Raw genomic sequence first — 12,783 nt, forward strand, 5'->3', positions numbered from 1 at the left:
CCCTCCCTTCCCTTCCCCTCCCCTTCCTTTTCTTCCCTCCCCTTCTCTTCCTTTCCCTCTTTTGTTTTTTGAGACGCAAATAGTTCAGGCTAGCCAATCCTATCTCTGCCACCCAGTGTGGGGTTGTGTTGCATTCTGGGTGTTTTTTTTGTTTGTTTTTTTGTTTTTTGTTTGTTTTTTTGCTTTGCTTTCTTTAGAAGACACATAGCCCTGGCTGGGCCCAGACCTGTTCTGTACTCGAGAATGACCTTAAATTTCTGATCCTCTTGCCTCTACCTGAGATTACAGGTGTGTGTAACCACGCCTAGGTTAGGCAGCAACTCGGGGCTTCAGGGGCTTCACTTGTGCTGGGTAAGCTCTCCACCACTTACCTATATCCCCAGCCCAAGGCCAGTTTCTAATCTTAGAAGAATGCTAAAGAAAATCTTATTATCCTTTATCCATTAAAGGTCAATTCACAGAAGAAAACACCAAATTTAGATGAAATACCTCATGGTTTGCTTGACTCAGGCCGTAAGGCCAGCCAAATACTGGATATGTGGACCAGAAGGACACGTAGCCTCAGCAACCCAGTTGGAAGCTGACAGATTTCACTCTGGACCAAGAAATCAGAAACAATTAACAGGGTTTCTTCATCTGGCACAGAGGAAATTAGACCCAGAGAGGGAAGGAGCTTGTTTCAGGTTGCACAGCAAATGAACGAACCAAGACTGTGGCCAAAACCCTGATTATTCTCAGTCGTTAGTAACAATAAAAATATAAACACCAATATTATTTTGTTAGTACTACACTGTGACAATACTTTGCATACTTATATTAGTTGAACTTCTGTTTGTTCAGGGACAGTTTTATTGTATAGCCTGGGCTGGCCTGGATTTCTCTGTATAGCTTATGGTACCTTGCCGTTTAAGACTCCCCGGCCACAGCCTCTGGGATTGTAGACATGTTCCACTATGTCTGGCTAGTTCACATATTCTGTTTAAAAACAAGAACCAGGCATGGTGGAGCATGCCCGTAATCCCAACACTCAGGCAGCTGAGGTTGGAGGATGATGGAATGTTGCAGGCCATCAAATCTGAGCTAACCTGGGCTTCACAGTGGGGCCCTGTCTTAAAAACATAATCCTGGGGGTGTAGCTCAATGCTAAAGTGCTTATATGGGCAAGGCCTGGGCTCCAATATTAAAAAAAAAAAAAGACTATACAATCAAATGATTAGTTATAGGCTTTTATTATCTCTATTTATTAGATGACAGAATTAAGGTTCAAAGGTGCTCGGTAACACAGCTGCAAAGTGGCAGCCTGAATTTGAATGTAGCTCTCCACGGCCCTGACACCCAGGACTCATTCGTCAATGGATGCTGGTCAGCAGTCTCTGAATGGGTGCTTCAGCTGGAAGGAGGGGTGAAGCAAAAGTGGGATGTGGAGGTCTCCTTGGGTTCTTGAAGCAATAACCTACTGTGTCTTCTCTGCTGTTTGGGGCATGACAGAAAACCAGAGAGGTGTATGGGAAAGAGCCGTGGGAATGCGAGGAGGAGGAACTGGCTGAGATCCTGGTAAGCAGCTTGACCCTGGAGCAATAGGACTCGAGTATCCCTTCACCCTGCTTGGCTTCTCGGAGGGGAGGGGAGGGGCCCGGGAGCACACTATGCTCCTTAACCACTGGACTCCACCCCAATCCAGCAAGGAGAACTTCCAGATGCTGAGAAATATGAGATCAATAAGTTTCACTTCAGCGATCTGCCCCTCACGGAGCTTGAGCTGGTGAAGTGCGGCATACAGATGTACTACGAGCTCAGAGTGGTGGAGAAATTCCACATCCCGCAAGAGGTGAGGCCCACAGCTGCTCGCCCTTCTGCACTCTGCAGCCCCATCCTGTAGTGCAGCCTGGCCCTGAACTTGTGGCTGTTGGTCCTGCCTCAGCCTCCTGGGTGCTGGGACTCCAGGTGGGAGCTACTATACCCAGATCACTGACCTTCTCTCCTTCCCTCCCCGCTTCCTGGCTTTAAAAAAAAAAAAAAAAAAACCAGTTTGGTCTATAGAACATGTGGAAGGAGTATGTGCATTTGGGATTCAGAATATGTGCCCAGGGCCTGGCTGGATTCTGTGAGAGAAGGCACTGTTCATTGGGATCAAGGTCCTGGAACTCTCATGTGGGTAGGCGATATTAGTTAAGCTCATGGGAACAGGCCTTTGCCACTGCAAAAGTCCTGACAAAGGTGCATTGTGGGAGATGTGTGTGAAAGAAAAGGCGCACAGAACCTCCCAGACTTTGACTAAAGTGGGGCCTTTCAAAGCATGCCCCAGACCACGTCAATACCACCCAAGACGCTGTTGGGCTGGCCGTAGGCTTTACACACCCATCCACCCCACAGACCCAGACACAGCAGCATGCTGCCAGCTCTAACAAACCTGACACTTAGTGGACCAGCTTGAGAACCACGGGATTAAACAGTCCTTCCTCCCAGGACAGTTGCCTCCCAGGCACATTTAGGAATCCCTGCTGAAGCTCAACCTGAAAAGGATGTGGGTGGCTCATGGTTATCTTGTCCCCAACACCTACAGTCATAGTGTCAAGCAGGAGGTTGCTTGCCTAGTGCTTCTGCATCTGTGGACACTTCCCACTGTCTGGGCCAACGACGGGGTTGGAGGACCTTGGGTGTCCTGAGGGAGGTCCTGGCCACCCGGGCAGGCATATGCTGCCTCATTGACATATGTATTCACAGGCCTTGGTGCGCTTCATGTACTCACTGAGCAAGGGCTACCGGAGAATCACCTACCACAACTGGAGGCACGGCTTCAACGTGGGGCAGACCATGTTCTCCTTGCTGGTGGTACGGAGGGCTGTGGGGGTGTGGCAGCCACGGTGTGGCCGTTTTTATTTGTTGATTTTTTTTTTTAAGAATTGCGCAATTCTGTCTGGGAGTGTAGCTTAGTGACAGAGTAGTTGCCTAGGATGTTCAATTCTTAGCACTGGAAAAAAAAAAGAATTGTGGACATAATACAAGCATAAAAGGAGATTCATGAATAAACCAGTGGGGCAAGCCTGTAATCACAGCACTCAGAAGGCCAGAGCAGGTTAGCCTGCACCACCTAGCAAGAGTCTCTCAAAACATAAAACCACCAAGAACAGACAAGTGTACAGAGCTTACCAAATTTTCTTTTTGTACCACACACACACATAAACACATAGCATACATGCCATTTATTTTTATGGCCAATGGAGTAATCTATAATATTTTATTTGAAAAAAAATATATATCATATAATGGTATACTCTTCCATTGTATATGCCAATCAGATTATTAAATTTTTTATTTTTATTTTCTGTGGATGAGTGTTTTGTCCATGTGGTACACCATATGTGTGCAGTGCCCAGAGGGACTAGAAGAGGGTATCAGATCCCCTGGAGCTGGAGTTTCAGGCTGTTGTGGGTGCTGGCTACTGGACCCAGGTCTTATGGAAGAGTAGCCAGTGTTTTTAACTGCTGAGCCATCTCTGCAGCCCCAAGCTTCTTTCGATATATAAACACATACCCGTATAAAACACATCTCTTACTAGATGAGGCAGAAAGCTTACCACTGAAGTCATTTTTAGAGGTACAATCCAGTGACGCTAAGTACATTCACAATGTGCTGTGCTTGCCAGGGTCAACTCTAGGACACTCATTCATCTTCTCAGACAGTAGCTCTGTACCCATGAAACAAGAATGTCAGTTTCTCCTAGCTCCTAGGCCACCCCTTCACCTTCTTTCTATAGAAACATGACCACTCTAGACACTGTTGCCAGTGGGATCACACAGACCTCTGTGTCTGACTTTTTTTCACTTAACATAGCGTCTACAAGGTTGATCCCATTACATGTTTTCTTGCTGCACAGAACAGTTGTCCATTGCAACCTGAATGTGTGTGTGGAGGGGTTGTTCTAGGACACCTCCGCGTACCAAAACTTTGTGTGTGGTCAAGTCCCTAATATAAAAAAAACAGTGTATTTGTGTGTAACCTATGCCTCCTGTATATTCTTGTTTGAGATAGGGTCTTGGAGTATAGGTCAGTTCCACCTTGAAGTCCACCTTTTGGGTCCACAACTGGTTAGACCCACAGGTATGGAGCCCATAAATATAGAGGGCTGACTGCAATGGCTCTCCTGTAATTTCTTTACTCAACACCCTATTGTTGAAGATGAAGGTTGTTTTCTAATCTTTTAGTATGACAAGCATTGCTACAATGTCTTTGGGTGGCCTTGGTATGTTTGTGTCAATATTTTTGACACATACATTTCAGAGTCCATCATATCTCATTGAGTATTTCTCCATACAGGTCATGCTGCAACAGCTGCTGGCCTCATGCTCCTTGTCTGCATTCCTTACCCTCATGACTAGCACTATCTAAGCACTAGGGTTTGGAAACAGGAGTTTTAGCTAGGCCACAGAAAGTGATGACAGCAATCTTAGATTAGGTTTTTCTTCCTTTCCCTTCCCTTCTGTCTCCTCCTACCCCTATCCGTGTGTGTGTGGGGTGTGTGTGTGTGTGTGTGTGTGTGTGTGTTAATGCAGGGTCTCATGTAGCCCAGGCTTGCCTTAAGCCCTACGTGGCTTGAAGATGACCTACAACTATAGATCCTCCTGCCTCCATCATCTCAGGCATGTGGGCATCACCAAACCTGGCAATTTGGCTTGCTTCACTGAGCCAATGTCAGCTCTACAGAGTTCTCCCCACCTTCACTTCAACCTCAGCACAAACAAGAGTGAAATAGCTGAAGGAACCCTGGAGAAAACTCCTTCTGGCTGTACCTTGACTGGTAGACCAGGTTTAGAAAGTCAGCGTTATGAGTATGGCATGTTCAAAGACCTCCCAGTGACAATATGGCTGCCAGGTTTGCTATGACCATTACATCCAACCCCTCCCACTCCAGGGCATAGATGTACAGGTCCAATTAGGATGACATAGGAGTAAGGTGCTCAGCCTCCCTGTTTACCTGGGTTACCTGGGAACTGTCTCAGCTTGATATTGGAGCTCTACAGCCCGAGTAGAGCAAACCATTGGTCACCCCGTGGAGTGGAAACAGAATGAGATCAGAGGTGGCTGGGGACATAGCTCCCTTCGTAGAGTGCTTGCCTAACACACACAGATCCCTGGGTTTGATCTCCGGCACTGCATTATCTGTGCGTGGTGGCAGAGGCCTGTAATTTTGGCTCAGGCCTGTAATTTTGGCACTCAGGAGTGGAAGCAAATGGATCAGAAATTCAAGGTTGGTGGTGGCATATGCCTTTAATCCCAGCACTCGGGAGGCAGAAGCAGGCGGATCTCTGTGAATTTGAGGACAGTCTGATCTACAAGAGCTAGTTCCAGGACAGGCTCCAAAGCTACAGAGAAATCTGTCTTGAAAAGAAAAAAAGAAAAGAAAAAGAAAAAAAAATCAAGATCATCTTCAGCTATATAGAGAGTTCTAGGCCAGGGCCTACAAGATGGCTCGGTGGGTAAGGGTGCTTGCTGCTAAACCTTATGAATTGAGTTTTATCCTCATGAACTATAAGGCAGAAGGAGAGAACCGGCTTCCAAAAGTTTTCTTTTGGCCTCCACATGTGTGTTGTGGCATATACAAACACACACACAGATAAGTATAGCAAAATTTTTTAAAATGAGTTCTGGAAAAGCCTGGACTATATGAGACGCTGCCTCAAAAACAAAAGCAAAGAAGCAGACTTCCGTGTGTGGGCTCTGGCTGTGCCCTCTCCTCCTGTCTCTCTATCTTGCTTCCCTCCCCCTAAATAAATGCTCGTGGCTGATCCCGCTAATATCCCTCCAGACAGGAAAGCTGAAGCGGTACTTCACTGATCTGGAGGCCCTGGCCATGGTCACTGCTGCCTTCTGTCACGACATCGACCACAGAGGCACAAACAATCTCTACCAGATGAAGTGAGTCAGTTCTTACCACCCCGACTTCCCTGTCTCTCGGTCTCCCCCAGACTCACTATCCATATATGTACAATCCGTGGGCTGGCTTCTAGGGAAAAGCCCCACTGTCCGAAGCCTCCCACTTTCCCCACTCTGCATCTAGGTTTAGATCTACAGTAGATGGAATAATGATTTCCCAAAGATATCCAAATCCAGGAGCCTGGGAATGCTGGCTGACATTCAAAAGGGACTTTTCCATTGTGACTGAGTCGAGAGAGAGGCTTGGAATGTGAACCAGGATGGTGCGCAGGGTCACAGTCCAAAGGGTCCTGGTGAGGAGGCAGGGAGTTAGGAAGAGCTAAGCTTCCATGTGCTGCCTTCAAAGATGTCAGAAGGGCCTACCAGCAAGGAATGCAAGTGTCTCTAGGAGATGGGAAGGACATGGAGACAGACTCTCTCTTCCAGGGCCTCCAGAAGGAGAGCATCCTGGGCCCCACGTTAGCTCTCTGAACTCCAGGGCTGAAAGGAGGTACACTGTATTGTTTTACATCAAAAGTCAGTGACAGCTTGTTATTGTAGCAATAGGACATTAAAACCTTATCATTCGCTGGGCAGTGGTAGCGCATGCCTTTTAATCCCAGCACTCGGGAGGCAGAGGCAGGTGGACCTATGGGAGTTTGAGGCCAGCCTGGTCTATAGAGCACCAAAACTACAGAGAAACCCTGTCTCGAAACAAAAACAAAAACAAACAAACAAAAAAGCAGCAGCAGCAGCAGCAACAACAACAACAAAACCCCTTATCATTCTAAGAAAATTAAAAAAAAAAGTTTTATCATTCTTCCCCCTTCCCTGTCTTATGTGTGGAACTAATTTGAGCAGACATGTTAGCAATTGGAAAAGTTCATTCATTCATTCGGCTTGCATTTGTATGCTCCTGGATTGATGAGCTGCATTAAAAAAAAAAAGACAAATAGTAATAATAACAATAATAATGATGACAGAAAAGACAGCCCCCATCCTAACCAAATTCATATTCCGCGTGGCCTCTGCGGTGCTGTCCTTGAAGCATAGTTACATTAAAACATTACAACAGGCTGGGAGCTGGGTGGACCACAGGTATTACCTCCGTGCCTTAAGTAGGTTTCTGATGCCATGGTAAACACCACGACCAAAAGCAACTTGGAGGAGAGAAGGGCTTATTTCATCTATAGCTTATCATCCGTCACTGAGGGGAGTCAGGGAAGGAATGCAAGGCAGAACTGTAGGCTGACTTTTCTTTCCCACCTTCCAGTTCCCAAATAGCCAACACAGAGACTTCCAATTATTACTAACCATCTCTGACAACTTAAATCAGCCCATTTCTATTAGGCCGTGGAAGCGTGCTGCTTACTGGCTTGTTCCTCAGGCTTCCACCCGCTACGCTACCTTTTCTATACCTCCCGGGATCATCTGCCTAGGGGTGGCACTACCCCCAGTGACTGGGCCCTCCCACACTAATACTTAATCAAGAAAATGCCCCCACAGTCTTGTCCACAGGCCAATCTGACGGAGGCATTTTTTTTCAGTTGAAGTTCCCTCTTCCCAGATGCCCTTGGCCTGTGTCAAGTTGACAAAAACTCTCTCACACTACTTGAGAACACTGGGATTCCACTAGATTCCACTCGGGCCCACAGCATATAGGACCTTCTGAAGACTAGAGTCCATGCTCCCCCCATCTTCTCACTATCCTGGGGTGCTCCAAGGCTCGTGCCGTGTTTTACGCTGTGGGACTCTGAGCAGTAGGCATAGCATTGTAAGTGTTCAATAAATATTTATTGACTTAAAAAAGGACAACTATTTCTCAAAGGAACTCAATGACGTCCCCTAAAACTTGACTATCTTCAAAACATGGTCCTCTGTGTGTGTGTGCACCTGTGTGTGTGTGTGTGTGTGTGTGTGTATGTGTGTGTGTGTGTGTGTGTGTGTGTGCGTACACTCTGTGTGTGTATATCTAGGAGATAAATAGCTCTCTAAAACAGTGCCTGGCCTTGCATATGCTTGTGTCCTTTTCTGGCCTAACAATGTGTAAAGAGTCCATGACCCAGAAGAGGCTCTCAGTTGCTTGTGAAGAAAGGCAAGGACAAAGTTAGGATATTTGATATCTACTCCTCGACTTCCACCGTCTCATTTTTATTTTATGCAAAACCCTTCCTGCTCCTTCCCACATCAGCATCTGCCTACAAAAATAGGAGATGGCAGGACTGGGTTATAATGTCTTTAGTCTCCATCTTGGCCATTTTATGTTGATATTCTCTCTCTCTCTCTCTCTCTCTCTCTCTCTCTCTCTCTCTCTCGCTCTTGCTCTCGCTCTCTCTCACTCTCTCTTGCTCTCTCCTTCCCTCCCTCCCTCATTTAGATCCCAGAACCCACTGGCCAAGCTCCATGGGTCCTCCATCTTGGAAAGGCATCATCTGGAGTTTGGTAAAACACTGCTGAGAGATGAGGTAGGATGACCCCCGTCTCACAGGAAGCCTGCATGGACACAGGCATCCTTTTGCCATTGGCTGAGGCTGTCATTGTCTTGTCACCATTTAGGGTGGCCACCAGAAGAAGAGTGACTTTACTACCAGTGCCATTTCTCAAAACTCGTCTACTTCTTTTCTTTAGAGCTTGAATATCTTCCAGAACCTGAATCGCCGGCAGCACGAGCACGCGATCCACATGATGGACATTGCCATCATCGCCACGGACCTGGCCTTGTATTTCAAGTAGGTATTGCCCCTCACTTCCATAGCAGCAAATGCCATCGTTCCTGCTGATATTTGTTCTGTGTCAGGTCCAACACGTCATCCCTGTAAGGGATGTTTGTTTTGTTTTTATTTTTTGGTTTTCGAGACAGGGTTTCTCCGTGTAGCTTTGGAGACTGTCCTGGAACTTGCTCTATAGACCAGCCTCTGCTCAAACTCACAGAAATCCGCCTACCTCTGTCTCCCAAGTGCTGGGGTTAAAGGTGTGCCACTACCGCCCAGCCAAGGTAGATGCTCTTACACCCATCCTAAGGGACACGGATTTGCTAAAATCACATGCTCAGCGGCATCTAGAATGAAGTCTTCATTCCAAGGCCATAGTTTTTCCCATGCTGATTTATTAGCTATGTGAATTCAGTAACTTCCCCGTCTGGACCAGCCCGTGTTAGCAGCCCAGCCACTGTCTCACTCTTATGCTTGGTCTCTTTAACAAGCCGGTGTATGTTGCAGGAAAAGGACCATGTTCCAGAAGATTGTGGATCAGTCAAAGACATACGAGAGCCCCCAGGAGTGGACCCAGTACATGATGCTGGAGCAAACACGGAAGGAAATCGTTATGTAAGTCGAGGCAGGATTGACCCTCACCTGCCTGGGGTCTGCCCACAGCTCTTGCTGCTCTCAACAGAGCCCTGGGACACTTGCCGCTTTTGACATTTTCACATTTGAAAGCATGAAGCTGTGTCTAAATGGGATGGCCACAAGCAACCACATATGTTTTACTTCGGTCTTAGCATTGAAAACACAAGAGAATGCATTGTTACTGGTTTATATATCTGCATGCAAAGAACGTACTATCTGAAGTATTTCAATGATAAACTCTAGGATTCAAGGAGCTAAGGGATACAGTGTTCAGGTTTTGAACAAAGCATGCACTAATGGTGGAGAGCAAGCACAAGGACCCAAGTACGGTTCCCAGAAAACACATTTAAAAAGCCAGACATAACGGAGCACTGGGGAGGGGGAGACAGTTTGGCCTCTCAGGCTCACAGGCCTGGCCAACCAGCCTCGCCTAGTTGAGCTCAAGGTCAATGAGAAACCCGATCTCAAAAAACAAGACAGACGGCTCCTGAAAGCAATATTCACTGCCTTCTAGATACACACACACACACACACACACACACACACACACACACACACACACACACACTATAGCATCTCTAACCCCAGCATGCCTATGGTAGATGGGTAGCAGAGATAAGGAAAACATTCAGAAGTTCATGGACTAGCCAGCCTGGAGTACGCAACCACCAAAGAGACACCTTGTCTCACCAGGATGGAAGGCGAGAACTGGCTCCTGAAGGGTGTCCTCTAACCCCCACACCAGTGCCCTGGCACGCGTGTGCCCCCACTCGTCCCGCTGCACAGAGCACCCAGATAAGTCTGAAACAGAAGGATACCAGGGCAGTTCAGTCTTAATCCTAAGGAGGTGCTGAAGTCAGTAAGGAAGGTCTACTTTGAAGGACTGCATGCTCTAAGAGAGGATTTTCCAGCAGGCGTACATTCATACACAGCCTTGGGACGACAGGGTGGCTGCAAAGTCAGATCCCTGTCTCTCTCTATGCGTCAAAGTAAATTCCAGATGAGCCAAGAATTGTTAAATAATGGGGGGGGGGTGATGGGAAAATTAAAAGGAATAATTTTAGGATAAATTTTTCTAAGAATGACCTGACATCCATATGTTGTAAAAAATGATTGGATAAATTTGACTATTTGAAAATCAAGAATCTCTGCACAACACACACATACATACACAGACACTAGATACACGCACAGAGACTCAGCCAAAGACAGAATGCAAAGAGAAAGTATTCGTGGTACTTGTAACAGAAAAGCAGCTAATTTTCTCAGTAGATGTTAGTACAGTTCAAGAAAAGGGCCCAGTCAACAGGAAAAAGACAAAAGGCACACAGGCAGACTTTGTCAGGAGAGTAAAGGACGATGGTGGAACGCATACTACATACTGAGAGAATATGAAACAGAGCTACAGCAGAGACAGTGTTTTACCCCTCACCTTATTGGCCAGAGTGAGGGGAGCAGGCACTCTCTTTTACCAGCGTGGGGGACAAGTGGGTATGATCTTCACAGAGGACAGTGGGGCACTATTGTCTGTGAAGCTGTGACCCCAAAAATGGAGAGAACACCTTAACTGTTTCCAATTCAAATAAAACTGGGGCTGGAGGGGGAGGGCAGGAAGCGGGGCAGGGAGGAATCGGCAAGGTCAATTGATAGATAAATCAAGACGTCTTCACTAACGGCTCGGTGAGAAGCACGTGGCTTCAGTTTGCTTTTTTTGTTTGCTTGTTTTTGCTTTTGGTGTGGTTTGGTTTCTAACGGCACTAATCTCTTTAACAACCACGCCTTCCCTGCCCATGAATTTCAGTGTATTCCTGTTTTGGCCAGACCACACATTTTCAAATCCTCCTATGCTTCTTTTTGTTCCCAGTTCAAAAAGCATTCAGCAATAGCTATGCCACTTTGAAATTTCCTCCACCAGATTAATTAGATAGACCATTGCTTTTAAATCCAGCCTCAATCTCAGAACACAAAGTATTGGCCAGGCAGCATGCAGATGACTTATATATAACCCAGTTCCCAATGGAGTCCTCACTTCTACCTGAAACCTTGAGAGCATTGTCTGTCCTGTCCATACTTTCTCAACATTGTGGTCTTCTGAGTGTCCATTGAAATTAGGCACCGTGCTGTGCTGACCAAATCCTAGGTGTACCAACCTGCTTCCCAAGTGCTCCATTATGTCACAATGCCCTCACCCCCGGTGCCACCCCTAGTTTCTCTCCTATGGCTTTGACGGAGCCAGTTACAAGAGCAACTTAAAGGCAAGAAGAGTATAGCTATAAATCCCAAGCTTAGATGGCAGAGGCGGGATTGTAGCCAGTTCAAGGCCAGTCTGGCCTACTTAATAAATTTGAAGTCAGCCTGGGCTAGATAGCAAGATCTTGCCTTAAAACCACCAAAAAGGGAAGGGACTATACTGTACGTTGTGTCCTGCTCAGCCCCAGGGAGCTTGTGAAGAACACTATGGCAGTGGGAAGGGATGGTAGAAAGGCTTCCTCACATCACAGAAGACAGGAAGCAGTGGACTCTGAGCAAGCCACAGCCCCCAAGGACACATACAGTGACCTTCTTCCTCCAGCTAGGTCCCACCTCCTAAGGTTTCAGAACCTCCCAAAGTAGGACCACCAGCTTGGGACTATGTCAACACCCGAGCTTGTGAGGGACACTTCACATCCCAGCCCTAACACTGTCAGCCTTGCAAAGGCCGCTGCTCTGGCCCAGCAGCCCCACCTCTAAGATTTCATCACCACACGCTCCCCCACAGGTGCACCAAGGGTGTATGAAAGTCTTTGCCACGTGACTTCTAGTCACAGAGAAGCCTGGAAACAACTTATGTTCCCACCAATGAGGATTCAGGATAAACACTTACAGTGCATTTACACAACGGACTGCCAAACAAACTTCGCAAAGAAATAGCATATCAAAGATATAAACAAACAATCAAACATGGACAGGAATGATTATTGTAAAAGCCAAGATGGTCTTCCAAGCAGTTTCCAGGCTGAGCTCTTTTACCCTGCAGGGAACTAAAGGCCTTCCAAGGCACGTCTGGGCGTGGTAATCCGTGTTCTCTTTCATACTAATCTTCCTGAAAACAAACCAGGTATTCCCACCCTTCTACAGGTTTACAGAGTAAAGCCACGTTCTTCCCTGTCTTGATCTGCCTACAGGACTTTGGCCCAGGTGCAAGATCCTCTAGGCCATAAAACAAGAAGAACCATCTGAATCCCAACATGTTTGAAGTATTGGTAGACACTTCAAAGCCTCTTCTGATAGACATGTTACAAGCCCGAGGAAGGGCCTCAGGCCTCCCCTGTCTTAGAGATTCTGATGAAAACATACTTTCCTCCATATTCTCACAAGAGCACTTCTGACATGGGATGTGCAGGTTTCTTTCTCTGTGATCCCTAGCAGGGCGTCCTACGTCCAATTCTCTGCTGAGCTATTATCTGCCTATTATAACTATTATCTGAACTATTAGAGTCAAATCCAACAAGTTAAGGGTTCTTTGAAATATGCCTCTCTCTCT

General features: G+C 46.7%; 1 protein-coding gene across 1 annotated transcript in view; it reads left to right on the forward strand.

The window, feature by feature from the left end:
- Pde6a (phosphodiesterase 6A) overlaps positions 1 to 12,783 on the forward strand; it is a 58,987-nt gene that overhangs the window by 30,474 nt on the left and 15,730 nt on the right. The window contains exons 11-17 of the mRNA XM_005356169.2: positions 1,489 to 1,554; positions 1,682 to 1,828; positions 2,725 to 2,832; positions 5,807 to 5,916; positions 8,291 to 8,378; positions 8,542 to 8,642; positions 9,132 to 9,239. Coding sequence (XP_005356226.1) covers positions 1,489 to 1,554; positions 1,682 to 1,828; positions 2,725 to 2,832; positions 5,807 to 5,916; positions 8,291 to 8,378; positions 8,542 to 8,642; positions 9,132 to 9,239 — 728 coding nt within the window. The remainder of the gene's footprint in view (positions 1 to 1,488; positions 1,555 to 1,681; positions 1,829 to 2,724; positions 2,833 to 5,806; positions 5,917 to 8,290; positions 8,379 to 8,541; positions 8,643 to 9,131; positions 9,240 to 12,783) is intronic.

Source organism: Microtus ochrogaster, chromosome 18 (genome assembly GCF_000317375.1).
Source record: "Microtus ochrogaster isolate Prairie Vole_2 chromosome 18, MicOch1.0, whole genome shotgun sequence".
NCBI lineage: Eukaryota > Metazoa > Chordata > Mammalia > Rodentia > Cricetidae > Microtus > Microtus ochrogaster.